A 27,790-nucleotide genomic window follows, 5' to 3' on the forward strand; every position below is an offset into this window, starting at 1 on the left:
CAGCAAATAAGTGAGAAAACAGCCTATGTGGCCTCTACATATGCAGATTAACACTGACTGTCGGAGCCAACAGTGGCCTTCGTCTGACACCACTGACATTATGATATGTATTTGAGTGTGTTATTATATATCTGTGTGAGCGTGTGTGTGTGCGTCTATGTGTGTTTGCAATCATCTTTTAATCCATCAGGTACGTGGGTGGGTGTAACTGCCCATACATTACCACGCCGCTGGTATAAATTTCAAACGTTCCTCGACACACAATTTTACTAGTATGTCAATCAGGCTCAAGGCGGGACGGGCCTTGTTGGTGTCACGGTAATAAATCTGATCCTTAACTCAGGGTGTGTTGTGAATATAAAACCCTGGAGATTTTGTCAGTGTTAGTGTGGGCCATCAGTGAAGGTTTTAAGTTAAAAAAAACTGCAGTGTAAAGGTCTGAGGGGTCAGATGATGCAACAATACGTCTGCATGCATGACTGGACAGTATGAGTGTGTGTGCGAATAGTGAACTTTACCTTGAGCGTTCCAGCGAAACTGCTCATCTGTTGAGCTGCAAAAGAAGGGTGCAGTTAATAATAAGCATAACAAAAAAGCACAATAATGTTGCAGAATATACAGGCGCGTTTTTATATCAAAGATAACACTGATGGGTAACGACAGAGCTTTGCAAAATACGAGGAAAAGTAAAATAAAACCTCGGAAATGCCAAATATTCTGTACTGACAGGAACAGCCAGTGGCCTACTTTTCTTTTAACAATCTTTTCTGCTCAAATATGAAAAAAACAAACAACAAACCAATGGGAAATAAAGTTAAAGTCACTCCTAAATGTCATTTGAGTTGTTAGTCAGCACAGGCCAATTATTATTATTTTAACAAAACTAACATTTGGCAGAATGAGCTCCTGCGTATTCAGGTAACAGCCCTTTTATTCTCATAGTGCTGTAGACACACACACATTCACACACGTGGACAAACAAGGCTTCTTTCCCATTCTCTTGATGGCTGTCAATTGATTGGTGATTGATGGGAGGGGGGTTGAACAAAGAGAAAAAGGCAAAGAGGAGGTAGAAAGAATCAGACACGCAGACAGAGAGAGAGTCAGGGATGGGTATTGAGCCGCCTCCTGTGTGATCAATGCAGACACGGACAGACTAACTGATACATATAGACTCTTTCATCTGACTTCATCTACACCATTAGACTTGCTGTCTGGACGAGTCAGCCTGTGTCTGCGATTGTCCCATTCAGACTGTTTGGTATTCCACATACCCGGCTTTTCTAATTGCGCGCCTGTGTGCGTGTGCATGTGCGCCTTGGGTGTCATTGTGCAATTTGTGTCTGAAGTGCTCGTGTGCCTCCGTGTGTGCACAAGTTTGTCGAGGTATACGAGGATGAGCGAATACATTTACATGTGTTTATCTGTCTATTTGTTTGGTTGACTGAGATGGTAATGGTCTTGCGGACAGGGGCGTTTTCTAAATAGCGTTCAGAGATTGATTTGACTGGTTGAGTAAGTCTTGATTCTAAAGACAGTGGCATCAGTGTCTGTGTGTGATGGAACCAGCTGCGGGGAGAGGTTGTAAAGGAAAATCATTGCAATGTGGAAATATGGTCTAAGTAATACTTGAACCAACTTGAAAAACAGTTTTTATCCAATGAATTTCAGTCAGCCGGTTAGACAGTGCGGCCGGTTGCTGTCCTTGCAGAACCTCAGGATCCGCACTGCTGACAGGACAGCTGGTTCCAAAGCGTGACGACCATACCAGAGGTCAGAGTCGGTGTGGACTGAACGGATGGGTGCTTCAGTGGCGCTTACAAGCCACTGATGTCTCACTCCAGGTGTGAATGTTTGAGTTACACTGCAGACACCGGCACACCACAATCTGTCACCATCCACACTCCAAATGTATCATTTTAATTAGTAAAACTTGTTTAGACGGTTACAGAGCCTCCAAAGGAACAGAGCGTGAGAGTCAGAGAGTATTCTGACGACAAGAAACCAATCTCGTGACCTTTACACCAAAATAAGGTCTCGAAATGTTGTTTTAGATGTCGACAAAAGAAGGGAAGAAATTCTGCAGCTTTCTACTTTGCAATCAAACACTCACAGGAATCAATATTAACTTTTAGCCTTTAGTCGACAGCTTCGTGCGTCTTGCATATTTGACTTTGTCTGCCTGATTTCTGCTCGTCTCGCCCCCCCAGCATGCAGCTTGTCCTGCATTTCTTTTCCTTTCCACACTAGTGCAGCACTAACGATGGACAGGTATGAATGTAGGAAACGGTTTGATCAGTTAGGAATTACCAAAGCAGAAATTAAATCACCTAATTATCAACTCACAGCAATGTGGGAGAAAAAAGGTTCAATGGGTAAATCCACTGTAATGAAGCAAATGGCTGTATAGTATTTCTACTTCCTTTAAAAGTAACTGTGTTAATGATTTTTACATGCGCTATCATTTAATCTTTTTACCTGCCTACACACTTACTCTAAACTGTATCACCTCATTAGCACTCTGCATGTTTCCTTTCATTTCACTTAATATTTTTTGCCAAAATGATGCAACCAAAATGAAATGCTTGGTGGAAATAAGGCACTGTGGAATCTGGGTAATTTCCTCATTTGACTATATATTCCTGTTGGTGATGACGGGACTACACTCACATGGACACTGTTTAAACTTACTTAACAATTACTCTCCAGCTGAGACGGACTTTTTGACTTTCGATTGGAAAAACAAAGCAATACAATGTAAAGACTTTTGGAGTTTGCAGCTTACAATGCCGATGAAACACCCTCATTGTTAGGGCAGCAACAGCCTGAGGCATAGAGCACAGGGTTGGGACCGAGAGGTCATGGGTTCAAACGCATGGACCAGCAGTGAAAATTAAAATAAGGCAATTAATCCCCAGTTGCTTCTCTGTGGTGAATATTATTAAAGAGTGGCTGCACTGTGCAGCTTCCCTTTGTGAATTTTGTTTGACTGTCTGAATATGAATTAGGATTATGCTCAGCAAATCTTTGCTTGGCAGAAAAAGGTTAAAATAAATACTCAGAAGAATGACCAGGGCTTTTCTGCTGAGGCACTGCAAGTTCCCTGCCATGGGCCAGGCATAGTTTCTCTATTATGTATCAGGGTTGGAACACTAACTTATTTTTTCTGATGAATTTCTGTTTTTTGATTCCAGTTTGTATTGATATAAGCTTCAGATTCATGCTATGAGTAAGAATAAGTGTCATTTACTGTTTTACACTTCATTCACCAGCAGCATCATCAGCATAAATGTTGGCATCTTACGTCTGCAAACCACAGCTAGGTAACATTTGTACGTCATTATGTAGTAGATAAGTTGAAACTTTATATTTTAACAATGCTGTGGTTAACATGTGGTTATATTTAGGTACAAAAACACTTGGTAAAGGTTAGGAAAAGATCATGTTTTGGCTAAAACACCACCTGGCTTTTGGCGGCACAATAATAGCTGGACTTTGTGGCACAATGCTGCTGAAAATACTGTGATGTTTGGATAAGAAACACTTAATGTTGGTGGCATAATTGTTGTTGGAAATGATGTTATTGTCTTGTATAAAAAAATAATAAGTTTTGTTGTATGTTGGCCTTAAAGGAGAAGTTCGGTATTTTACGCTTTGAGCCCCATTTCTGGGTTGTTTATGATGAAATAGAGTGGCTAAGACCAAAATAGTGACGACTGCTCATTTTCAGAGAATTTGTCTTTCCCCTGCCGCCAATGGCCATGTGTAAATCTGTCCTAAAACCACCCTAAACATTTGTTTTCAAAGCCATGAAACTCACCGAGTGGTCAGTGGTGTTGGTTGATGTTCTGACATAAAACTCATAGCAAACTGTGGTTTCTATCCATGTTTTCGCAATTCATCTCGATTGTGGAACTATTTTTTCAGCCGCCTCACACCCGTGTATAAACCTCTGCTTGATTGTTCATTTGACCCTGAGGCGTTATACACTCCGGCGATAATGCTCCTTTACGTGGGTGTTGCCAACCGGCAGGAAACCATTGCAATGTAATGGGACACAGAGAAGAAGCAGAAGAAGAAGGCTGGCGTTGTGTTCAAAGGCATCGTACTGTGAAGGTTGTTTACAAGCGAGTAATCTATTGTGCAGTTATTTAAATTTATTACAAAACTTTTTCGTTAGTTCTCGTTCTTCCTCCAGGAGCGCACACAGCACTGTCGAGCCAGCACTTTCGCTGAGCTAAAAGACTACAATGACTACACCCTTGTCGTAAACAAGCCCCGTTCTGTTTCCGGTGGCAGATTACTACCAACGGATAATGAGGCTTCCCATAGAAAACCAATGGATTACACAAAATGTCAAATAAATCATCATGGAACCCACAGTTTGCTACGATTTTTATGTCAGAACATCAACGAACACCACTGACCACTCGGTGAGTTTAGAACAGATACACACATAGTTATAGGCAGCAGTGTTAAGCCAGGCAGGGGAAAGCCAAATTCTCTGAAAAGGAGCAATCGTCACTATTTTGGTCTTAGCCACTCTATTTCATCATAAACAACCCAGAAATGAGGCTCAAAGTGCAAAATACCGGACTTCTCCTTTAACCAGTGGTCTTAAGCGATGTGAGGCCTGCCAGCTGTCTTGTCTAGATGTCACGCCATCCACCATCCTCTCCACCTCCTGATGACAAAGCTCATACACAGTTAATCAGAACTACATCATGTTAGAGACGTCGATATGAAACATACAAATGCAGCGTATGGTTTGGAGAAACATCCAGTGTCAACATTTTATTCTAGACACTGTGCTGGGTTTTTACACACTGGCAAGAGCTGATTCTGGGACAGTATGACTATGACCTGGCTGTATTTTTACACCAAGCTGCAGAAAATACTTCATCATGTCAGATTAATGTCTTTTGCCAAACTTGCAAGCACCAGCTCTGGGTCATATACACATCTGTCGACACTCTGGTGCAGCCTTGCAGACAGATGGGCGAAGCCCAGACTTTGCTCTCGGTATTGCTCTGTGGAATCCAAAAGCATGTTTCTTGACGAATTCAAAGTTCTTTGATGTGCTTGGAACTGGTTCTTGAAACCCAATCCTAATTATAGGTGGAGTGATTGCATTGCAGGCAAAATCTAAATCTGGCTGATGCAGAGAGGGAGTGCTGTAGAGCTTGGGAAACACTGGCATTATATATACAGACAGTAAAGGAGGATGATAACAAGGCGGTGGAGGAACTGCGCTTTCATGTGCCTGCAGGAAATACAACAGAATAACAGTAGTAAACATTGTGTCACTGTGTTAAAGTGTACTTGATGAGGGAGAGAGAGAGGGACAGAGAGAGAGAGAGAGAGGGGGAGGCGAGGGAGAGAAAGAAAACTTTTGCAGGAGACACTTAGAGAGCTGATAGACGGGAGAGAGAGAGATTTAATAAGCACGGCGTTATTCCACAACATTGCACACTCTCGCCTGCAATGCCACAACACCGGCGAGGCTGTGCCTCCCTTTTAACAGTGAGCCCGTATTGAAGAGACATTCTCAATTCACCACTCTCAACACAGCTTGTATCAACACACAGCGTCCTCTACCGTTCCCCAGGAAATCTACATGCACGCATACCCACACACTCCACTTTGCATTCACAAACATAAAGACTGAAAGAAAAATATGGTTTGCTCCTGTAGTCCCAATTTGTGCGCTGGTGTGTGTGTGTGTGTGTGTGTGTGTGTGTGTGTTTATGTCTCCTGGGAATGTGAAGACTCGACTACTTCAAGTATAACTAATGTTTTAAAAAGTAAGACGCAAACACAAACAAGCAAACTTTCCGGTGGTGCGGGAGCCCTGTGGTGACAGGAATACTTTTATTTACCAATTAGAGAACAACTTAAATGCTTTAAGATACAGCAGAGGGTAGGGATAATGTGTGTGTAAATATATACAGTACGTGCGTGTTAGGGCTGTGTATTTGCTAGAATCTGGAGATAGGATACATATCTCAGGATACAGAGGTTATGATTCAATATAATAATAATGTTTCAAAACACAGTTACAAAACCAAATAAAAGACAAAGCAATACACGCAATGATAAAGCAGTTAAAATCACTGAAAGGCAATTTAAACAAGTAGGTTTTCCTAAGTGATTTAAAAGATGAGACTGAGTTTGCAGCCCTGATCCCCTCAGGCAGGTCACTCCAAAGCTGCAAAGGCTCTATCACCTTTGTGAATTAATCTAGACCTCAGAACAACAAGAAAAGATTTATCTGAGGATCTCGAGGTGCGAGGGGGAAGACAGGGCAATAAAATATCTGTAATATCACCTGGAGCGAGGCCTCTCAGGGCTTTGTAAGTGATCAATGAAATCTTAAAATCAATTCTAAAAGCAACAGGTGACGAGTATAGGGAAGCCAGGATCGGTGTGATAGATTGCAATATATTTCAATTTTTAAAATCTAATTTAGGAAAACTGTCACGCCACTTTTCTGTATGCAAAAAGTTTAGTTCTGCATTTGTATTTATGACAGTCCCCATATAATCCAACATCACAGCTCTACTTTTTGTGTAATCCAGGCAAAGGAATCAACATTTGTGCATCTCAGTAGAAAAAAAAAAGACTAATTAAAAGTGTCTGCAGGATTCTTCAGGTAAACAATTTCGGGAAATAAATTACACACATTTAAAAATCCAGTGTTTTTCAGAGTCAATGCAGTATCACAAAGCAAAATATCACCATAGTCAAGTGTATCCTCTACGTGTAATCTTGTACTAGAGGCAAACAAGTCGTTAATGTGTTTAAGACAGAAGCATGCAGACACCCAAACAGGAATCCCAGCAGCAGCACCCTTCATGTGTCATTAGTCCTCAGCCTGGAGAGCATTACTCTGAGAGAGTTACACACTGCCACACAAGGTTCTGCTCAAATCCTCCAGCTGCCTCCCTTCACAGATAATAGCACTTAAGAACACTTGCCTGTCCTGATAAGGCTGTCAGTGTGGATGTGTGTGTGTACGCTCAGCAGTTTGCTCTGACACAGGAATATACACACAAGCACACGCTCTACAGGTAGAGCGTTCAACTGCAAGCTCTGCGCATTTTACATGTGTATACATGGACATATGTGCACAAAAATGTAAATACATACACACTCACACAGATAAAAAGCACCCACACACACAATGTATCAAATTCAGACAAACATTAACGTGAAAGCGGTTTACGGCTTTGGTAATTGCCATCCTTTAGAGCTGGAGAGAGGAATAAATGGCAGGCTTGGCATGCAGTCCTGGGCTATTTCATTATTGCCAGCGTTAAAATAAGAGCCTAATAGACCATAATGCCCTGTCTGACATTTACTAATGCCTCAGCAAGAAGTTGCCCTAAATACTTCCTGGTGCTTTGAAAACTTGGTATCTTTACAGGCATAAATCCATATTTCATCAGCAGCGTTTTTAATTGTGGAACAAGGGATGTAAATTAATTTCAATTTCCAGCGATTACAGAGCAAGTATATGATAGGTGGGAAAGAATTTGGCTTCTTCTGACAGAAAGTGACAATAGGCCTGCAACAGCATGTCTAATTTAATACAGCCCACACAAGAAACACCCTGCGGAGGAGGACAGAGGGAAAAAAGTTCTTCTGAATGAGACTTCTTTCAGTCGTACCATTTTTCAACTCTAGATCCGACCTGAGGACACTGAGATGAATGGAAAGGAAAAACAAGACAGAAACTGCCCCATAGTCTCTTTTCTATTTAAACAAAAACTAATGCCATCACAATAATGATGTTAAATCCTACACAGTGGCTTCAAGGCTGGAGAGGCTGCCAAAATGAGCATCGAGAAAAAGTGAGAAGTCGGGAGTGAAGCGGTGTTATTGATGAGGAAATCCATTCATCTTTGCGTGCGGAGAGGTCAGATGTAACGGTCAGCCACAGCACACCTGGGCACTGGGAAGGATTCAGTGTCCTGCACAAGGAGAGCTGAACAAGCAAGATGGATGGCTGCGGACACGGCAGCTTGAACCCAAGTTCCCCAGCTGAGGTGCGATCCCCCTCCTGACCGCACCACCTTGTTTTCCAACCTTTGCGAAATGTCAGCTGTCAGAGTGACTGCTGTTCGTCAGGGCTGAAATAAACCTGAATGATAGAGAAGCATTCAAGCCAAACAAGGGGAAGTTGGTCATTACAAAGCAGTCCAGTCTATTTAATAGACCTTTTTCATTAGGCTATAAACCCACTAATTAGCTTGGAATGAGGCTCAATGATTGCATCTGCCCATTTCTATACACCGTATATATGTGGGTATATGGCTTTCCAGATACAGAACGCTGGCATGAGGCTTGTTAGAACAACTGAAGTGTTGAAATGTTTCCTTCAACGCCACATTTTCGATGAGCAGTGAAGAACAGCACCATTAAACTACTGCACTTTCCCCCAGCTGCATTTAGATGAATCACAAAAGCCGCTAAAAACGTCATTCTCCTACACAAAGCAGGTATAAATATTATACCAGAGAGTCTCTGCGCTTTTTTTTTATATTCCTTGTTCAGTTCCATGTGTGTTCAATAGATGGTGACTTATAGATATATTCGGCTGATATACTTGTGCTTTATGACTGACAGTAAAAATAAAATGCTGTGAGACGTCTCAAGGACATTCGTAGCATTTGGGAGCTGCGCGTGGGTTGAATATTTATTTAACATTTCAAAGACTTTTGTGAAAACTTATTTTAAGAATCATGGGTAACAGCTTGTGCATTGATTGGTGAAAGTTATTGATCTATCCTGGGGAAAAAAAAAATCATTAACACTGAGACTCATTTATCGCAGGTTCAGGCTGCAAACAACCTGACTGACAGATCATAATGATGCTGACAAACTGTGGGCAGAGCAAGAGGCTGTACATACATTTATATTACATGTAGATGCTAGAGAAGACACTCAGGCCCCGATCACACAGACAGTGTTTTGCAGGTTGCAAAACACGAGGTGTGCCGCACTGCCTTTTTTTTTTTTTTTTTTTAAATTGAATGCCACTAGAGAAAAAAAAACGCTTCCTGCACCTTTTAATTGTTGCCAGGCAACCACGGACTCACTTCCTTATTCTAACCTTCTCGTGCAATCAGTCTACCGTTTATTTAGTTATTTTAGTTATCTGACAGTATGTAGTAGCTAGTTACTCAAATGTTGAGGCAGAGGGTCCTTGCTGTAGCTCTGGTTGAGGGTGAGAGGCTGTCAGCAAATAGTTTGTTGGGCACAGGGAAACAGAGATCTGTGTGGGTACATGAGACCCTGAAAAAGAAGTTGGATCATGGGGAGTACCACCAGTTGGTCCAGGAGCTTCTCCTCAATGACGGCCATTTCCAGGCATATTTTAGGATGACTCAGGGGCAGTCTGACAACCTGCTATCGTCTGTATCCAGCAACCGCTACCACCAATCATTTATACACTGTCCATAACAATAACTATGTCAGGAAACAAACTGCGTCAGGCTCGGGTCGGGTTCAAATCTGAAAGTCTGTCAGGTTCGAGCTAACTGTCTCTGACTCAGGTCGAGTTTGGTCAGGAAAATGTGGCCCGAGCCACACTCTAGTGTGCTCACCAGTGTGCGCACACGTGTCTGTGTGTGTGTGTGTGTGTGTGTGTGTGTGTGTGTGCGCGCATCAGGGCAGAACTCCACCATGCGGGATACAAAGAACAGAGGAGAATTCTAAACGCGCGACAATGTAGAGACAGAAATGACATGCCATCATGTAAATAAGATAAATAACAGAAAGGTTTTTAGTTTTAGTAAAAGGAAAAGGTATAGACCTGTTCTATAGGAAAGGTAACCTTAAATGACTTCTGTTGTGATTAGGGGAAACACTGATATTCACCAGAGCTTACCATGACATTACCAAATGATGGATACCGTTGCTCTCTAAATTAGGGATCTTAGGCCAGTTGTACAAAACATCTTAAGTAAAGATTTCCCTTTGAGTCCTAGTTACTGTTTCCTCAAAAAAAAAACACACCCTTAAGTCTTCTCCTTAAGGTTTCTTTAAAATGTTCACTTAAGTATTCATGTTTTTCTCCTTGTCTTAGTCTTATACTTAGGGAACCCCTAGACCATTGCACAAAAGACTCTGATTCTATCATAACAGCAACATGACGGAGTTTATGATAATAACATACTCTGAGAAGAGTGTTCTGCAACCAGGGGAAGCCAAGGGATACGTCTTTGATTTTACATTTTAGATTTTACTGAATTAATTTTCATTGCAGTTTCTTCCTGCAATCGTTTCCTGTTTTGGGGTATTTGAGGATCAAATTTATTTTGTAGTATTCACTTTGTACTTGCTATGATTGTACTCTTCCAGGGGTATAATCTCTTCCTCCTCTGACCAGTATTGTTTCCTTGTCTTCTTTTCTTCTGCCATTTTTTCACTATCTAACTATAAGCCAGCTTAGTGAGACGATAACAGGCATCACAATGAGTCCAAGCAAATAAACAATCTCTTTCAACACAGTAAATGAGTTAATGTTTTTTCCTTTACTAAGGAAATATTTCACGGGATTCTGTGCAACTGTCTAAGTCTCTTAGCTAAGGAGGAATCAAGCCTTAAGTGTCATACTTAAGGAGAAAATTTAAGGTGTTTTGCGCAACTGGTCCCTATCCCTGATCCCCATACTAAACTGAAAGCACTGAGATGCACTGACTGGCTGTGATCAATGTCTCATCTAATTTGTCCTCACTTAGCAGAACCCTTATTTGTGAACTCTTTCCAGCAGGGTTCACAAGCAACCTACTAAAAATATTGTTGAGCGTTCACATCCGCTGACCTACTGACTGCATTGCTTACAGTGAGAATATCACCAATCTGAACGTCAGTCTGGACACAAATAGCTGACATATTGTGCAGGGCAGAACCAGAGCCCTGTACGGTGATGTGGTGTGAAACTTTCATGAGCGTCCATGTGATGAAGCTGATTCTTTCCAGGCAGATAATGTTAGGCAAAATTGTGCCAACTCACTTTTAGGCGTGGAGCTGCCTCAGGAACCACTTAATCTTTTTTTGTAGATCTGTCTGTTGTACGGACACTTATCTACCCACTGGTGGTTGTCATAACAACAGTGTTGTACTTCATCATCGTCAGCATGACAGTGTGACACCATAACGGTAATCTGTCAATCAAGGCAGAGGAGCGGGCTTTAATGCTCTGCAAAGGATGTGGGGGCGGGGAGTGTGTCTGCTCGTGTGTTTGTGTGTGTGTGTGTGTGTGTGTGTGTGTGAGAGAGAGAGAGAGAGAGAGAGAGAGAGAGATTCAAAATCGCCTTTGTGTTGGGAGTGGGCGAAATGACAATGTGAATAAAAAGAATGATATCAACACAAAAATACATCACACACAAGACTCAGACTAACACAGGAATGTGTCAAAACACTGAGGCTGAAAACCAAAATGGGTTTTTGTTTATGTGGATGCAAGTGTACTTTGACTATATATACTGTATGCATGTCTATGTGTTTGTGTCTGTATGTGAATGTGTGTGTGTGTGTGTGTGTGTGTGTGTGTGTGTGTGTGCGTACCCATGTGTGAGCTCTCTGATACTCTATTCAGAAAGCAGTCTATTGTGCTCACAACAAGGCCGAGGACAAACTTTTGTGGATCTGACAGCTGAGTGACAGTTCAACAGCTGGGCTGGAAGAGAATTGTCTAGTCAAAGTGTTCACTGAAATGACTTCTAATGCCTGACTACTGACAGCTGCAACAAAAACCCATATTCCTAAAAAAAACAACAAAGGAAACAATGCACCATGGTATTGACAAGTCCATTGGAGATAATTCAACTCTCTGCAGCTTTCTTCTTTGCTGCTGCTGCTGCTGCTGCTTAGCTCCTTTCAAGTCCTACACACGCTTGTGCACATGTTTACCCTACAATCTTTAACTGCAGACTACCACCACAATATACCTACTCTGTTCTCATGCAGCCTTTTTTCTCATCTTACATACACATGCACATGCGAGCCTCACACCCAAACACACACACAAAATATATATTTATGTCTGTGAAGGGGGAAAAACAATACAAGGGCAGCATAAACAATAAAGATGCAATCACACACCCCTCTGTGCTGTAAGTCATTGCTGCATCTGGAGGCGCATGGACTGGATACACACACACACACACGCATGTCTGTGCTGCCGCAGGAGGACTGCTCATTCAGTCCTCCAGTTTCTCTCAAACAGGGAGACTTTTCGTGAATCTTCACAACATTAAAACTATTTCCAGTGACTGAAATCTTTTGGAAAAGCCCTTGTTAGATGGATGCATGCATCTCAAGTGTGTACGTTTGTCTGCTTGCACGCCTGCTTGCACATGCATTCATATAGCTACTTGTGTGTGTACACATGTACAAAATGTGGATTTCCACTACGAACAGTGCCTGCTGATTGCACTATTTCAGCTCAGGAACATCTGCTGTGTGTGTCTAAATCACCAAGCTATTATAGTTATTATGATAGGTGGGCTATCGCCGTTTTGCACTGGCACAGATAATGACAGAATACCTCCATGCATAATTCACCAGGGACGGGTGGCCTGACACTGGGTGTGCCCTGCATTATTGTACTCCACACAGACAGGGACTGTCTAATATTCATACTCATCTAACAAGGCTCACTGCAGCAAGACTGCTGTGACATGTTATTGAACCAGAGATTAAAAGCTCGACTGCACACATTATAAAAATGTCTGAATAAAAGTGGAACTTTTGGGTGATTAATAACAAACAGTATGATGCAAGATTTTTCAGATGCAGGAAGTTCATTTAAACACATTAATCCGATCCTTATAATTAAACCACAGTATTTTAACAATTGTTTTAGCTTTGATAAAGTATATGCATGAGCTGTTTTGTGGTGTTTATGCATAAAACTTTTTTATATGCAGTGTTTAGAGACTTTACATTTTGCTCTGTAGATCACGCAGAGACCCAGGAGCCCTATAAGCGGAAAATATGTATTGCATGCATGTACACAGCAGGCAGTTCAGCACTGAGTTAATAAACTGCACAGTAGTAAGTAAAGCAACCATTTACGAGCTGGAGGCTGCTACACCGAGAATAGGCTGTCCTCTCAAACCTTGCCTTGTGACACATACTTAGCATTTCCTATTTGTGTTCTACATGGTATGCATTTTTTTCTCAACAGTTACAAACTGATGTAAAACAAAACTAACATTTTAACAAACCCATCTGCAATATTAATTGAAAGACATGCACTGTTGGCTCCATTAAGGCCTCCTTGACTGAGCCATAATCACATATGACAAAGTAGCCGTAATATTAGCATAACAATACCAATTTACATATGAATAATAATAGCACGGGCTGCTAAGTACACCAGCAAATTAAAGTCAAAAGGACAGATGATGTATCAGCACACTGCTGGCCTGCACAAACACAACTGAATCCAGAAAACAGTAGCTCCCAGAAAACAAATCAACAGTACTTCTGTAGCACAATGGCTGTAATCATGGATAGATTACTGAGCGAGCCCACTGAGCACAGGCCTTAGGGCCCAATGTGTTAGGACCCCCCCTGGCCTTCACCTGCAAATGTCACTAGAATAACAAGGACCGACCAGGAAGAGACTCAAAAGGACCATGAGGAGATGGAGAGGAACTGTAAACAGACACAGAATTACAACTAAATGAGGCAAAACAACCAAAAAAGGCACAAAAATATCCCAAGGACACACATGACAATACATAAAATTTCCAATTTCCAAGAGACACAAAACCACTAAAAGATGCATCATGACCACAGAGAGACACAAAATAACAACAAAAAAATCACCACAAAGTCTATGAGTCTTGCTTCTGTATGGAAGAGGTGGTGGGGCCTTTTGTATATCTGTGTCTTGGGGCCCATTAGCCCCGTTTCCACCAAACACTTTCAGTATGGTACTTTTGGAACCAAAAGTAACCCTTCAGACACGGTACCTAGGGTCTAGTGTTTCCACTGCAAACAGTACTCTTAAATGTGGGCAGGTTGTCGTCACTCACTGCTCCGTCCAGCACTCACTGTGTTTCCTCCTTTAGACGGCGCCCCAGACTAACGTCCAAGAGCACAAAATTGAAACCACAAAATATCTCCATACTGCTTATCCATAGTGATCCAAGTGTGCTGCAGCCGCGACATAAAAAGTTGTTTCGAAAAACATCATATGAACTCTGTTTTTAGCCTCACTGCAGCCTGTAGCTCTGACTGCTTCTCTGTACTCCACGTTCGCGTGCGCGTGCACTCAGGATGATCGGTGATCTCTGAAGAGCAGCAGTCTCATCAGTACTGATGTCCAGATTCTCAAGTGCAGGCATCGCCAATTCCCAGTCTGAGCAGCAAAGACTTTCCTCATCCGTTGGCATTGCTTTGCATTTGAAACAACTACACCACCAGGTTTCCAGTGTTCGACTCCGGTATTCTGCGGCTGGATGAGGGTTAGGCTCATGAGCTACGGCAGCTGCTTCATCCAGGAGCCTGAGTTCCGTGCGTATACTCGGGCTCAAAGAAATACGGCTCAACGAAGAAATGCTGTTCCTCCTCAATTTCTTCAGACAAAGTCAAAGTCTTCAGACATGTTGGGCTGTCCTTTGCTAAAAGACCATAGTGCAAATTATCTTTTAGCTCAGTGGTTACGTTGTCCCTCCCTGCGATGCAAGTGTCACGTGATGTAAACACAGGTGAGCAAAGCTCATGCTTTTGCTGGTCTGGCACAGGCGCGCACACGTGAGCGCGGAGCACAGAGACATAGTCAGAGCTACAGGCTACAGTGAGGCTAAAAACAGAGTTCATATGACGTTTTTCGAAACAACTTTTTATGTCGCGGCTGCAGCACACTTGGATCACTATGGATGAGCAGTATGGAGATATTTTGTGGTTTCAATTTTGTGTTCTTGGACGTTAGTCTGGGGCGCCGTCTACCATTAGGTGTGCTAGCCGCTCCACCCGCCGATCTCTGCAAGGGATGTGAGCACTCTAAAACTTCACCAGGGCCTCCATCGGCATATGGGTGAGTAGATAATGGCTGAATTTTCATTTTTGGGTGCACTATCCCTTTAAGGTAAATGGCCACTTTAGAATGAAAATATAGACAGTACTTACTGACCCTCGTGCTGACAAGAAGTCCAGTGTAGTTTTTTAATCCACAAAACCTGTTCTTAAGTGGCCATTTCCTTTATTATATATAGACGCTTGAAGAGCCACTCATTACTAAAAGTGTATGTCATATAAAAACTAGAGCAATCGTCAAAGTTGTCACATAAGTTCAAGGTGCGCTGATGGATTCACACCGTCAACTCATTGATTAACATTACAAGTCAACGTTCCACCTTAAAAGTTGTCGGCAGTTGGCCCAGTGAAGTATATTATCTTTTATCCAACTCCAGCTGCTGTGAGAGGCAGCAAAACATCCTTTCATTTCATAGTTACAGTTTACTAATAAAACTCTCCACAGTATGAACAGTGGTTACATGAGCTTCAAAACCAGACACAACTCAGCCCTGAGCAGAGTGACCGTCCGCTATTGACCAATCAAAAGACTGCAGTGTTCACAGCTCCACCTTTTAGTACCAGATCTGTGTGCTAGGTACCTCACCAGCAGGGCTGCAACTAATGATTATTTTCATTGTCGACTAATCTGTCGATTATATCATTTTATCGAAAAATGTGTTAAAATGTTGAAAAATGTCGGTCTGTCTCTCCCAAACCCCGAAATTATGTCATCTAATGTCTTGTTTCGTACTCATGCCAAAGGGTTTTAGTTCACCATCATTGGAGAGTCTGCAAAGCTGCCAATATGTGAACGTAAGAAGCTGCAATAAGTATTTTGGGGTACTTTTATAGTACTTTTCTATGACTCAAAGCGATTAGTTGACTGCTAAAATAGTCACAGATTATTTTAATAGTTGATTAGTCATCGATTAGTCGACTAATCATTGCAGCCCTACCCAACAGAGGGGTGACCAACGATTCCACTGGTACCATCCACAGCTTGTCACAGTGGAGACGGGGAAAAAAACGTACTGAACTGAACCATACTATACTGCTCATTAGAAACAGGGCTACCGTGGCAAAACAACCAAAAAACGCACAAAAATATCCCAAGGAGATACACGACCATACACCAAATTTCCACAAAGAGACACAAAACCACAAGAAAAGATGCATAATGACCACAGAGAGAACAACAAAAAAGGCAAAAATCAACATCAATGAATCTTGATTCTGTATAGAAGAGGTGGTGTGGCCTTTAACATATCTGTGCCCAGGGGCCTATTGTCCCATAATGCACCCATGGCTTTAATACAAATCAGTTTGTCGAGTTTTCACTTGTGTTTTAAAAACACTATATTACTATATATAACACAGAAATGCATTTTCAGATGTTTCCAGCTGGAGAAAAGCAGATGAAAGAGCATATACTAAAATTCTCTGTGATGTCAACCCCAATAAGCACACAAACCATTGTGTTGCTGATGGAGTCAATTATTGGACAAACAGCATGGGATTAACACACATAACAGAGGCCAAAGGTGAAAACACTTGGCCAGAACAGCAATCATAATTCGTCAGCTGTGTTGCTGGCTCACAGTCAGAAACAGTTTGGCCTCACCCAGTCAGAGTCACTGATGATTGATTCTGCATGTAGAACTGTCACGGGCACTAACTGAGATCTGAGCAGCGTGCAGTCAATCATCAGAGCGTTTTTAAAACTAGTCGTGATTTCTACAAAGCGGAATGTGCGCTCTGAAATGAATCACAGGCTGATGCCAAGTTTGTTTCCTATCATATATTCCAATGTTTCCCTTTAAATCTTCTGCTGCATTGTGATCCAACATCTCACGCTGTCAAAAGAAAAGGCGTCGGTTTGCCACTTCTGTTTGACATATCATTTTCATGAAGTGATGGAACGCTTTCATAACTTTTTCAGCTTCTCAGTGAAACAGCTTTTTATCTTTTGGCAATTCCACACTTCTCTCCTCCTATTCACATCTACTCATATCTGTTCCTGTAGCTGAGTGGACGGAGGTATGTACTGTTCTTGACGTGTATCCATTTATGCGTGCGTACATGGGATCACACGAGTCATATTTCTTTTAGACAACAAGCAAAATCCCCCCACCGTCTGTATCTTGTCTACTAAATAAATTGTAATCTCCCGCAGCCCGTCAGGCACTGTGAAACTCATACACATACGTCAATACGACACAGACACACACACAGACTCACACTCAAGGGCAGTAGTGTGATGTCATGGGTGGATAGGACATCTCAGGGCTTTGGGGGCTGAAGCAGTCGACGGTCTAAATCACTCATCCCCCGGAGGATAATCTAACCAATGATTTAGTGGGAGTCACCGAGTCACTCTCAGCAGCTTCCACTCCAGTGGAGGGATATATTAGTGTGTGTGTTCGTGTGTGTACAGTATGTGTGTGAGCACGCAAGGGGGGGGAGAGGTTATTCTCCTTACACTGTCTCTCTCTTTGAGGCCCCCATGAGACCAATTACCAATACTCTGCGGCTTCACATGCACACTTGTAATGTTACACCACATAGGAACTGTCGCTGCTTGACTGTGTGATCAGCATAATGGCTCAACATGAGCTTCATACTGTCAATATTCATGATTCGGGATAGACCACTTGAAGAGCAGGATAGTTATTATAAAAAACACAAGCACACACACACAGAGAAAATTACAAGACTTGACTCAAATTAAGAGCAATATTCAACATGTCATATCAGAGGAGACGGGAGCAAATGTTAGCCAGGAGAGCGTCTGATGACAGTAACTGTTGTGTAAACATGTAATAGGTCAGCATGATGAACAAATGTACGAGAAGCCTTTTCATTTTTGCCTCCTGCCCGGTTATTTACACTGGAACACACACTAATCTTGCTCCAGAGCACAGGCAGCTTTGCATCCATGTTTGGTGCTTAGCTTAATCTTAGTTTCCTCTGGTCATTTAGCACAACCCTGCAGGCCGACATTATTTCAAGAACTACACTCCTGGCTGATTCACTCTCTCAATGTGCCGTTTGTTTGAATTTAAAGAGGCTGTAAGTGGACACATTGTACTCCGCACAATAGCGAGCTCCTGGGATGCATTTAATCACTTTCTTTGAACAATTCTCATTCAAGCCGTTCCCACATAGTCAGACAAGTTGTGTCTGAAAACAATAACGCGCTCATGTACTGTATACTAATGCCTCACTCGGACCTATCACTCACCGTTTTCACATTCGTCTACTGTAATTAATGCCACAGACAGCTAACGCTCCACAGAAGTGTTTGGCCTCTTTAAAATGAATAATGCTCATGCTCTATTACACAAATAACATGGTGTAGGTGAGCGTGTAGGTGTGAGGCTGTTCACATACATGAATTATACATGCAGTATGTGGGAATGTATGCATGTGTATGTTTGACTGATTGATGGGAAAGATGTGATGTGACAGTGAGGCCCTGGGGCTGAGGTTTTAATTAACTGGTGAGGAGAGGAGCCGGCTGGTCGGCCTATCACAATATATCACCATGTCTGGTCCGCAGTGACTCAACAGCATTCATCCAGGACCTAGAGCACGTACACACACTTATACACACACGCACGCACACACAAAGGCCATCTGGCTAACAGGGTGCAGCTAACTTGCGAGTGATTTTACCGTCTCGTTTTTTTTTCCCCTGCGAGCATTTCAAAGTTGTTAATTCTTATCATTTTGCAGACTGTTGTCAATAGGCGCCAAATGTTTAAGAGTCAACATTTGCGAACATCTTGAAAAAACAGAGGCACAAAAAAGATGTTAAGATTTGATTTGGTGGCGGCATAAATCTGAAGCTTGTGTGAGCAAATACGACAGTGTGTAGGTTATTTCTGTGTTATTTCCAGTTTGTTTGTTTTCCATTTTTCTTGTTTTGTCCACACACACACACACACACACACACACAAACAGAGGCTTACTTAGACTCACATTCTCGTCCTGGAGACTTCTCCTGACTGTAACAACTAACCCAAAGGTCAGCTTTTTCCCAATTCGGCCCATGTTTTTTGTCCCCACCTGGACACACTGTCCCTAATTGACTGGTCTTAAGTCTGAAATTTCCCCCCAAAGGAAGCCTAAAGCCTAGTTCACATTAAACCATTTTCTCTAAACGTCACCTTTCTATATATATCTGTCTAATAAGTTATTCAAACGCATGATAGTCATTTCTTTTGGGCTTGTTTCCATAGCCCTGGTTGCTTGTTTCTCTCCCAAGATCCGGCAACACTGACAAGCCGGCAAGCAATAATGCAACAATGGCGCGTCCACAGGATCACAGGTAGGGCGTTGTGTTTGGACCCAGGATAATAAAGAATATCCATACCTTTATGATGTGTCATCTTCAAGTTAAAAAACGTAGTCTGGTGATGTCACCGCGTTATCTGGGGCTCTGTCGGCGAGGGCTTGGTGGAGAAATCTTGTGGTGTGCACACACAGGTCTTAATGTAGTTGGCGGGACTCTTGACAGACACACACGTCGGCAGGTATGAACACTCAAAAGATTACGATAGTCTTCGCAACGCAAAATCAGGGTGAAAATCGTGTAGTGTGAACTAGGCTTTAGTCATCCCTCCACATACACACACTGACACACAAATACAGAAAGCATGACCTTCTATTGATTTTACACTCATTCTCTAACCAGAAATCCAATCTAATTTCTAAAATTATGTCCATTAAATGTGAGAGCAGAATGGAATATTTTAATCATGCATGAAAGAATAGAAGCAAACACGGGTAAATCACAGGCCTACAGCTTGCTCAACAGTATACTGACTGCAGCAAATCAGTGTTTGGTCATTTAAATGATTTGAGTGTGATGTTTTATTAAGACTTAAGATTCCTTACTCCACAGCTCACTTTCATGGTGACAACACTAAATGAAAAAAATGTGTCTCTAATACATTTTCAGAGGAACAGCACTGTTATTTCAGCGTGTATACTCATTCTACCTTAAAAATAAGTATTTTTTCCTCCTTGAAGATTGCTGACATTGAGAGAAGGGGATAAAAATAAGGAAAATGTGGTAATGACAGTAGCCCGAGGACAATGGATGAGTGAATTATGTTGTTACTCACCGTTCATACTGCAGGTGTGACAGACTGACACTTTCCGACATGTTTCAAAATCAGTAAAATACCACTTTGGGTAGGTATGCCAAAAAAGGGCCTCCCACCCAAGCACCCCCATGTTCTGAGTTTCTATTTCCTGATTTAGTCTATGTGATGCAACACACTTTGTCAATCATGATTCTGAGCTTGCTTTAGTGATCAAGTCCCTTCTACTTTCCCTGCAGTCAATATAAATAAGCTTCAGCCATTGATTTTAAAAAGTTTAGGGCACTCCTGCAGTACGTAACAAAGCCATAAAATAGAAAAACTTGGGAGTTTTTCCACTGCGTCTCATTCTATAAAACTGACTTCATTTTACACTACAGTCACTTTCTTTACTCTCGTTTTATCTTGATTCATCTCATCAAGAGGGGACAGCACAGAAACAGGCTCCTTTTGTGTGGAAAATAGCCAGGAGAGGCAACTGAGGGCTAGAACCTCAGAGCAGATGCCAACCTCAGCAAATTGCAGCTCGCCATGAGGCAGCAGGCCTCGTGGAATGATAATAAAGAGCACACAAGCAAACATTACACATTAAGACTACAACATGCCACATCAGATTTACACATACAATGCTTAACACAATTGCTTTGGTTGCTGTAAATGCACATTGTGAACCAAGCTAACAGCTAGCAGCCTCTTGTCCAAATAAGGTCGCTTCTAGCTCAAAAAATCCAAGATGGGGGAGGACAAAATGCTAAACTCGAGGCCTCAACAGGAGTCCACGAGGTGACGTCACAGTGACTACATTCATTATTTTATAGTCGAGCACAATGTACATTTACATGGGATTTCACACCGACCTTGCTGCTCTCCAGCTCTTTTGCTTTGCTCATATACAAGTTGAAACCTGAAGACTATGACTCTCCACAGGAATTCATCTACATTATGTCAGTTTTAAATCATCGAGTGACTCTCACCACCCAGGATACCGACTGACTCATTGGGTTACAATGCAAACAAAAATCGATTTGGGAGCATCCAGAGCAGGTGATAAAAGTCACAATGAAAAGTGTAATCACAGCATCCAGTTATGGCTCTTGGGAGGACTCTGCCCCCACATACAACCCCTGGCCCACAGGAAATAAACTTGCTAGCTTTATTGTGTTAATCTAAATTCTCTATGAAGTCTTTCTGGGAATATGATACTTTGTATAGCATAGCACAGTATAGAGCATGCACCACTTTCTGTTTCAATGAATGAATCCAATCAATCATTTGTCTTTTTGTTTTCTTCCAAACTGTTGAAGGCTTTAGTATTCATGTAGGCGCCCGAGGTAACGATGCAGAATAAAGGCTTGGAATCTAAACAGACACTTTGTCTTTTTTGGTCGATTTTTGTCCTCCTCACATTGCTGGTATGTATTAATGACAAAGTGTTGACATGGTTCAAAAAGTTCAAGTGCGAAACTTTGGATTTGTGAAAAGATGAGGCCGGACACAAACGTGTGCTCACATAAAGACACCAAATAAACCTGACCGTGGCACGAACACACACATACACAAACAACCTATCACCCACATAGCCTCCACTATAAAATCTTCTTAAAATGCTCCAGGCATTGATTCCTTTGCCTCGGGGTATGATGCCTCAAGAGGACAAACCCACTCATATTCCTTCTTGCCCTCTCAGTCTCTCCATCCTTCTCTCTCTCACACACATAGACACACACAGAGCTTTCTGAGGCCCTCTTGCCCCAACTCTTTTGAGAACATCAGAAAGAGGACAAGAACTTGAAAGCAGCCATGTCTCTAAGCCCTGCATGTTAATGGCCATGTGCATATTCAATGGGACAAACACCTTTATTATGGGGACCTCTGCTTCCAGCTTGTCCTTTACCTCTAAACATTCTTTGAGAATATCTCTGCCAACATTAACTCTTCATCTCATACCTCGATCTCTCGCCCTCCCTCTTCTTTATTCTCAACCATTCTTCTTTATTCTTACTCATTCTTTATTCACTTCAATCCTCTTCCCTCACCTCTATTATCTCTTTTTTTCTCTCTCCCACTTTCTCTCTTACTTTTCTCTCCCAGTCTTTCCAAGTCTGTGGGCATTACCATTAACAACATTACCTGCAGTATTGGATCCAAAGATATCCAGTGAATGTAAAGGATGTAGTTGGTTGAGCCTACCTGAACAAAAACTTGTTTTAGTAGAGAGTTAAACCTCGCATGTCATGATCCCTTCATTTCCTTTGTCTTGTTCTCTTGACCTCAGAATGACTCATTTCTATCTACATAGGGAACGGGTCTTCGTCTACGGAGTACGGCGAATTGCACTGCCATGCTTCTACAGTAGCCCAGAACGGACAATACCAAACACTGGCCCTAGAGAGGACTATAAGTGTTGGCCACCATGGTAAGCAAAAACAGCATCAGAAAAACATACACCAATCAGACCAAAACATTAAGACCACTGACAGATGAAGTGAATAACTTTGATTATTTTGTTCCAGTGTTCTGCTTGGAAACCTTTGGTTCTGGCATTCATGTGGATACCACCTGACATGTTCCACCCACTCAAACACTGTTGCAGACCAAGTACCCCCCCTCACGGCAACAGTACTCCCCAATGCCAGTGGCCCCCCGGCAGGATAATGCATCATGCCACACTGCAAACATCCCTCAGGAATGGCCCAAGTGTCATCCTGACCTCCAAACTCCCCAGATCCCAAACTGAATGAGCATCTGTGGCACGTGCCATTAACCCACCTCACAACCCACTGGACTAAATGCATCTGTCGCCAACGCACTGCCAAAAACCGTAGGACACTTCCAGAGATCCTGTGTCCATGCCTCGACAGGTCAGAGCCAAGTCCAATCCAAGGAGGCCCCACCTTGGATTAGGGGTACATCTGGGGTACCTGCACATCACAAGAATCCTTGTGCAGATTGGGACCTGGGAAATTTAGAAGCCAGGTCAACACCTTGAGCTTTTTGTCACGCTCCACAGGCCATTTCTAAAGTGTGGCATGCTGCCTTTTTGCAATTGGTGTATATTTCTAAAATGACAATACTTCATCAAGTGTCTTTACCAGTTTTAGTCACCTGGGGTCTCATTTACAAAATAATGCACAGGATCCATACTAAAAAAGTGCGTATGGACAACAGCCATAAATGGCACGTGCCAAAAAATGTTCGACAACTTCTACAATCAGGTTTCCACCTCACCATCTGCATCGCTGCTCTCCCATCTCCAAAATGTTCGGAAGTATGGATCAAAGTTTCTCCCATCAAGTCTGTTTTTATAGCCTCTTTCACGCCTTGTTTTGTGCGCACGCAATGTTTATAAATGAGACCCCTGGTCCGTTTGTTTTGGAGAGGTAGAAACCTCTGCAGACAGTTTGGCTCCTGGTAAAAACCTCCTGAACAATGAACACTGAAAGAATCCTAAGTGGGAGTTCATGCTTGGCACAATGTCTTGAAAACGTCTCTTAAAATCCCTTAAAACTACAGAAATTCCATAACTGAAAGGAGGATAGAGTTTACAGATGATACTTCGGTTTTAATATTGTAGACAGGAATACACTATATTTGAATACAGAGAGGTGATACTGTGTTGATCCCAGCAGAGGCATATGGTTGACTAAGACACTACATATTCATGTGTAACACACTGCAAGTAATCACCTATTTTTCTGTAACACATCTCCACTGTGATCACTGTGTGTTTTACCATAACTGTTATGAATTACAGTTGGCATTTCTTGAAACCGGCTTACTTTAATCCTGTTAAATGGAAACCTTTTCTCACACTGTCACCAAACACAGAGAAATACATGCCTACAAGGAGACAGACAGGGAGGCGGGCAGGCAGGGCGTCACACATGCGTGATCCTGCGCTCACACACAAACGCTGCATATTAAAAAGCACTGTAATAGCCTGTCGAGCTTTCTGAGCGTGTGGTCAACAAAACATCTCAACGTCTCTGTATGGATGAATGCACACATGCCTTTTTTTTTCCTCAGCCATTCCTGTTGAACTGACAGCAAAGCAGAGACCATAATCCCACATAAATGCATACTAATAACTGCCAACATCGACACACACACACACACACACTCTCCCTCAGAATAATTACAAGCACCATGAAAGTGAAAAGGAGTGCCCAACCAAAGGATGCGCAGACACACTGAAAGTTTTAGGTGATGAGTTCAGGGCAACTTCAGCGCACAGTGGAGCCCCTTCAGCACCAATCACACACAAACACATCAGCACTGAGGATGTGAACTAGCAAGAAAACTTTTTAAAAGCTTTTTTAAAGCCCAGACCAAGACCTGCAGTGGTTGAAATGTGTTGGCTGTTTCAATGATTCAGCCACTTCAACAAAGGCTTTCCTAATACCGCCTTCCTCTTCTTCTATTTATTTGGAGTGTCTGGATTTCCTTCCTGTGTATCTTGTTGTTTCCTGTTCTCCATGAGCACCCAACACAAGGTTTTGATCTATGTTTGATTCTACAGAGCAGCCAGTCGTTTCTCGTGTTTTTAGCAAGAAAACTCAGCTGTGCTCCATGGACTCTAATGCAGTCTGTTACGCCCCACCCTTAGGCAGCCCTATGGGGCAAACAAAACTCCAAACACTGACCCAATAACAACCACATAAACACCTTTAAACCAACTCAAATCCATGGGCTTTATTAGAATGCAAAACAAGCAGACAAGACAACAAAAACCCCATAGTGAGAGGCAGCAGGACCAGCAGTCCCCACACCAGAGCCTCTCTCCTCTGCTGCTGCCACAGGAGCTCTTAAGCACCTCCTCCATGCCAGGTGTGCTGCACCTCGTTAAGTAATGCAGCACACCTGGGCAGATCTACAAAGAGGGAAAAGGGACAGCAGCAAGGAACACAGACACAGCCATAACACAGTTGTTTCAAACTTCTTTCATTTTCAGGCTGGTTTTGTGGATTTGGAGCTAAATGATGTGCCTGGGGCATGTCGTGTATTAATGATACTCGTTACCTGGAGAGGTTGGAAAAAGATGTATGTTTCTTTCCTGTTCCAAAACCAAAATAAAACCCTGAAAAGCTGTAGGGTTAGCTAGCTAGCTACTGAAGATATAGCCTACTGAATGTATACACATGCTGCTTTTGCTTTTTAATGGTTATAACAGTGAAACAAAGACCAACCCTGCTGTACAGGAACCAGTGAAGGGATGCAGGGAAACTTTGCTGATATTCTGTGTGATATTGGCTGTGTGTCATTGCATTGTGCGCAGATGAACGTTGTTTGACTTCCCCAGGAGGTCCCTGCCCATCCAGCGGCAGAGGTCCAGGTGCTGGCAACGAAGCCAAACACGGTTCATCTGCACACACTGCGATGCCACACAGCTGGTTCAATATTAGCGAAGTTTCCCTTTATATTCATTGTCTTGTGTGGCGATCAGCAGTGATGTGGTGGTTCACTTTTACACTGTGATCTGTAGCCTATAGTTCGGCTTTAGCTTCTAACTATCTTTGTCTTTTGAACCTGTTGTTGCTGCTGAGTCAGTTTGACATCCTGGATATATCCTTCAAACACAGACTGTAGACCCCTCTGTCTGCTTCTCTCTGGAATCACTGCTTCATTTTTCCAACAATATGATAATATTTCTTCAGGGAGTGCAGTTAGTTACACCCATCACAAAGGGGCGGGGCTTAGTGAAAGGTCAGTGGTTTTCAGCTGCCACATTTATCAACGCCCGATCATTCCACTAAGAATGTTTCATGAACCCTATTATGAGATGATTTCTGCGCCTGGATCTGCACTGGTTTGTACATTAGATTGATAAATGAGGGCCACTGTTTCTTGGACTAACAAGGCAACAATAAAGACGTCAACAAATCCAAATGATACAGTATCCCTCACGGCCAATCACTAACATATTTATCACCTTGTTCTGACCTGTAATTACAGCGCTCCCCTGAGCCAATCACTGTAATTTAGACAATGCCAAGAGCAGCAGCGAGATGCATCACATTTCCACATTTCGTTTAAAAGTGATCAGAGCTGGGGCGTCGGTGGCTTAGTGATAGAGCAGGCACCCCATGTACAAGGCTGTTGCCTCAGCGGCCCGGGTTCGAGTCCAGCCTGTGGCCCTTTGCTGCATGTCTCTCCCTCTCTCTCTCCCCCTTTCACACTTCACTGTCCTGTCAATTAAAGGTAAAAAATGCCCAAAAAAATATCTTTAAAAAAAGTAATCAGAGCTGTCTGATGAAAAACTGATGAGTGACAAAGATAAACCCACCACACACACCCCAAAATATTATCACTGGGGACCATTACAGCTATTAATGTCAAAAACAAAGAAATACTTATAACACATGTGTTCAAATAGCCATCAGGTGTCCTGTTATATAAGCTCTGGGGAGACATTACCTTCCACAGCATTTGTTAATAAGCTCATTTCTCTTCTGTCTCACTGTGCTTCTTGCCCGCTTCCCTCTGTTCCTTTTCCACACCTTGCTTTTTGGAATCAGTCTTTTTTTTTTGCTCTGTCTTTTTCTTCTCTCTCTGTCTCTCTTCTCTCTCTGTCTGTGTTTTGTCTCAGTGTTTCTCTCTCAGTTTCTTTCTATCACGCTCTCTCTCTGTTTTTCTCTCTCAGTCTGCCTCTCTGGCATCATTTGGTTGGTTCTTATCTATTCTCACCACTATCTGGTGTTGGGGGAAGATAAGCATGCATTTGCATGTTTAATGAACCAAACACCCTCGATTCCCCTCAGCATGGGGACACACACATGCACACGGGTGCATAGATATATACACGCAGATGCACGCACGCACGCACACACGCTGCTCCCGTTGGCCCTGCAGTCCTCTGTCTCCTTGCCACTGACATGGAGTCGCCAGCTGCTGACTCCTAGAGGAGTAAACAGGGCCTATCTATCCACCTCTACATCTACAGCTGGATGACAGAGGGACATCATTTCAAAACAGGAGGAAATGATAACCCATGTTAGACAGAAACAACATAATCTCAGATCAAGCTGGGTTATTGCTAACAGGGTAAAAAGTATAAAGATGTTGGAGGACAATATGGAAACCAAGGAAAGCTTAATTGAGGTCACAGTCTATATCTGTGTGTGCAAAATAATAAAATATTTACCACATATTTTGAAAAAATAAAGAAGAAAACCCCTCACTTAGACAATCACACACACTGTAAACAAATCAAAATACTATTATCGTAATAGCAGCAAAATAATACCCTTCCCTCACAATAAATGAACTGAGGTGTAATGATGGCTCAGGCCAAACCAATAAAAGAAAATAGCAGGCTGTGTTCAACACAATGAAGAAAATCCCCCCAAATCAAGCACGTGCAGCCACCCATTAAAATTAAACAACTGAGACGTGCAAATACAAGTAGCATCCCAGTTGGTTTCACATTTTAGCAGAGTGTGTCTCTACAGGAGACACTCAGGAGTGGCAGAGCATCCACTGTTTCTGGCTACTTTTCAAGAGATCAGCTATCGACTGGACAAGCTAGATTTAAGCTCTTAGTATACTTGGCATACATCGGCTGTACTTAAGTGTCCCTGGGCAGCAATCAATCACTAAATCCCTGCCTATGCTTGAGTGTTGTTTAGCTGACTCTGACCTTAGAC

General features: G+C 42.4%; 1 protein-coding gene across 3 annotated transcripts in view; it reads right to left on the bottom strand.

The window, feature by feature from the left end:
- ctnnd2a (catenin (cadherin-associated protein), delta 2a) overlaps window positions 1-27,790 on the bottom strand; it is a 363,304-nt gene that overhangs the window by 205,632 nt on the left and 129,882 nt on the right. For all 3 annotated transcript variants that reach the window (XM_049565221.1, XM_049565224.1, XM_049565223.1), the window contains exon 4: window positions 519-553. In XM_049565221.1, coding sequence (XP_049421178.1) covers window positions 519-553 — 35 coding nt within the window. The remainder of the gene's footprint in view (window positions 1-518; window positions 554-27,790) is intronic.

Source organism: Epinephelus fuscoguttatus, linkage group LG21 (assembly GCF_011397635.1).
Source record: "Epinephelus fuscoguttatus linkage group LG21, E.fuscoguttatus.final_Chr_v1".
NCBI classification, from domain to species: domain Eukaryota; kingdom Metazoa; phylum Chordata; class Actinopteri; order Perciformes; family Serranidae; genus Epinephelus; species Epinephelus fuscoguttatus.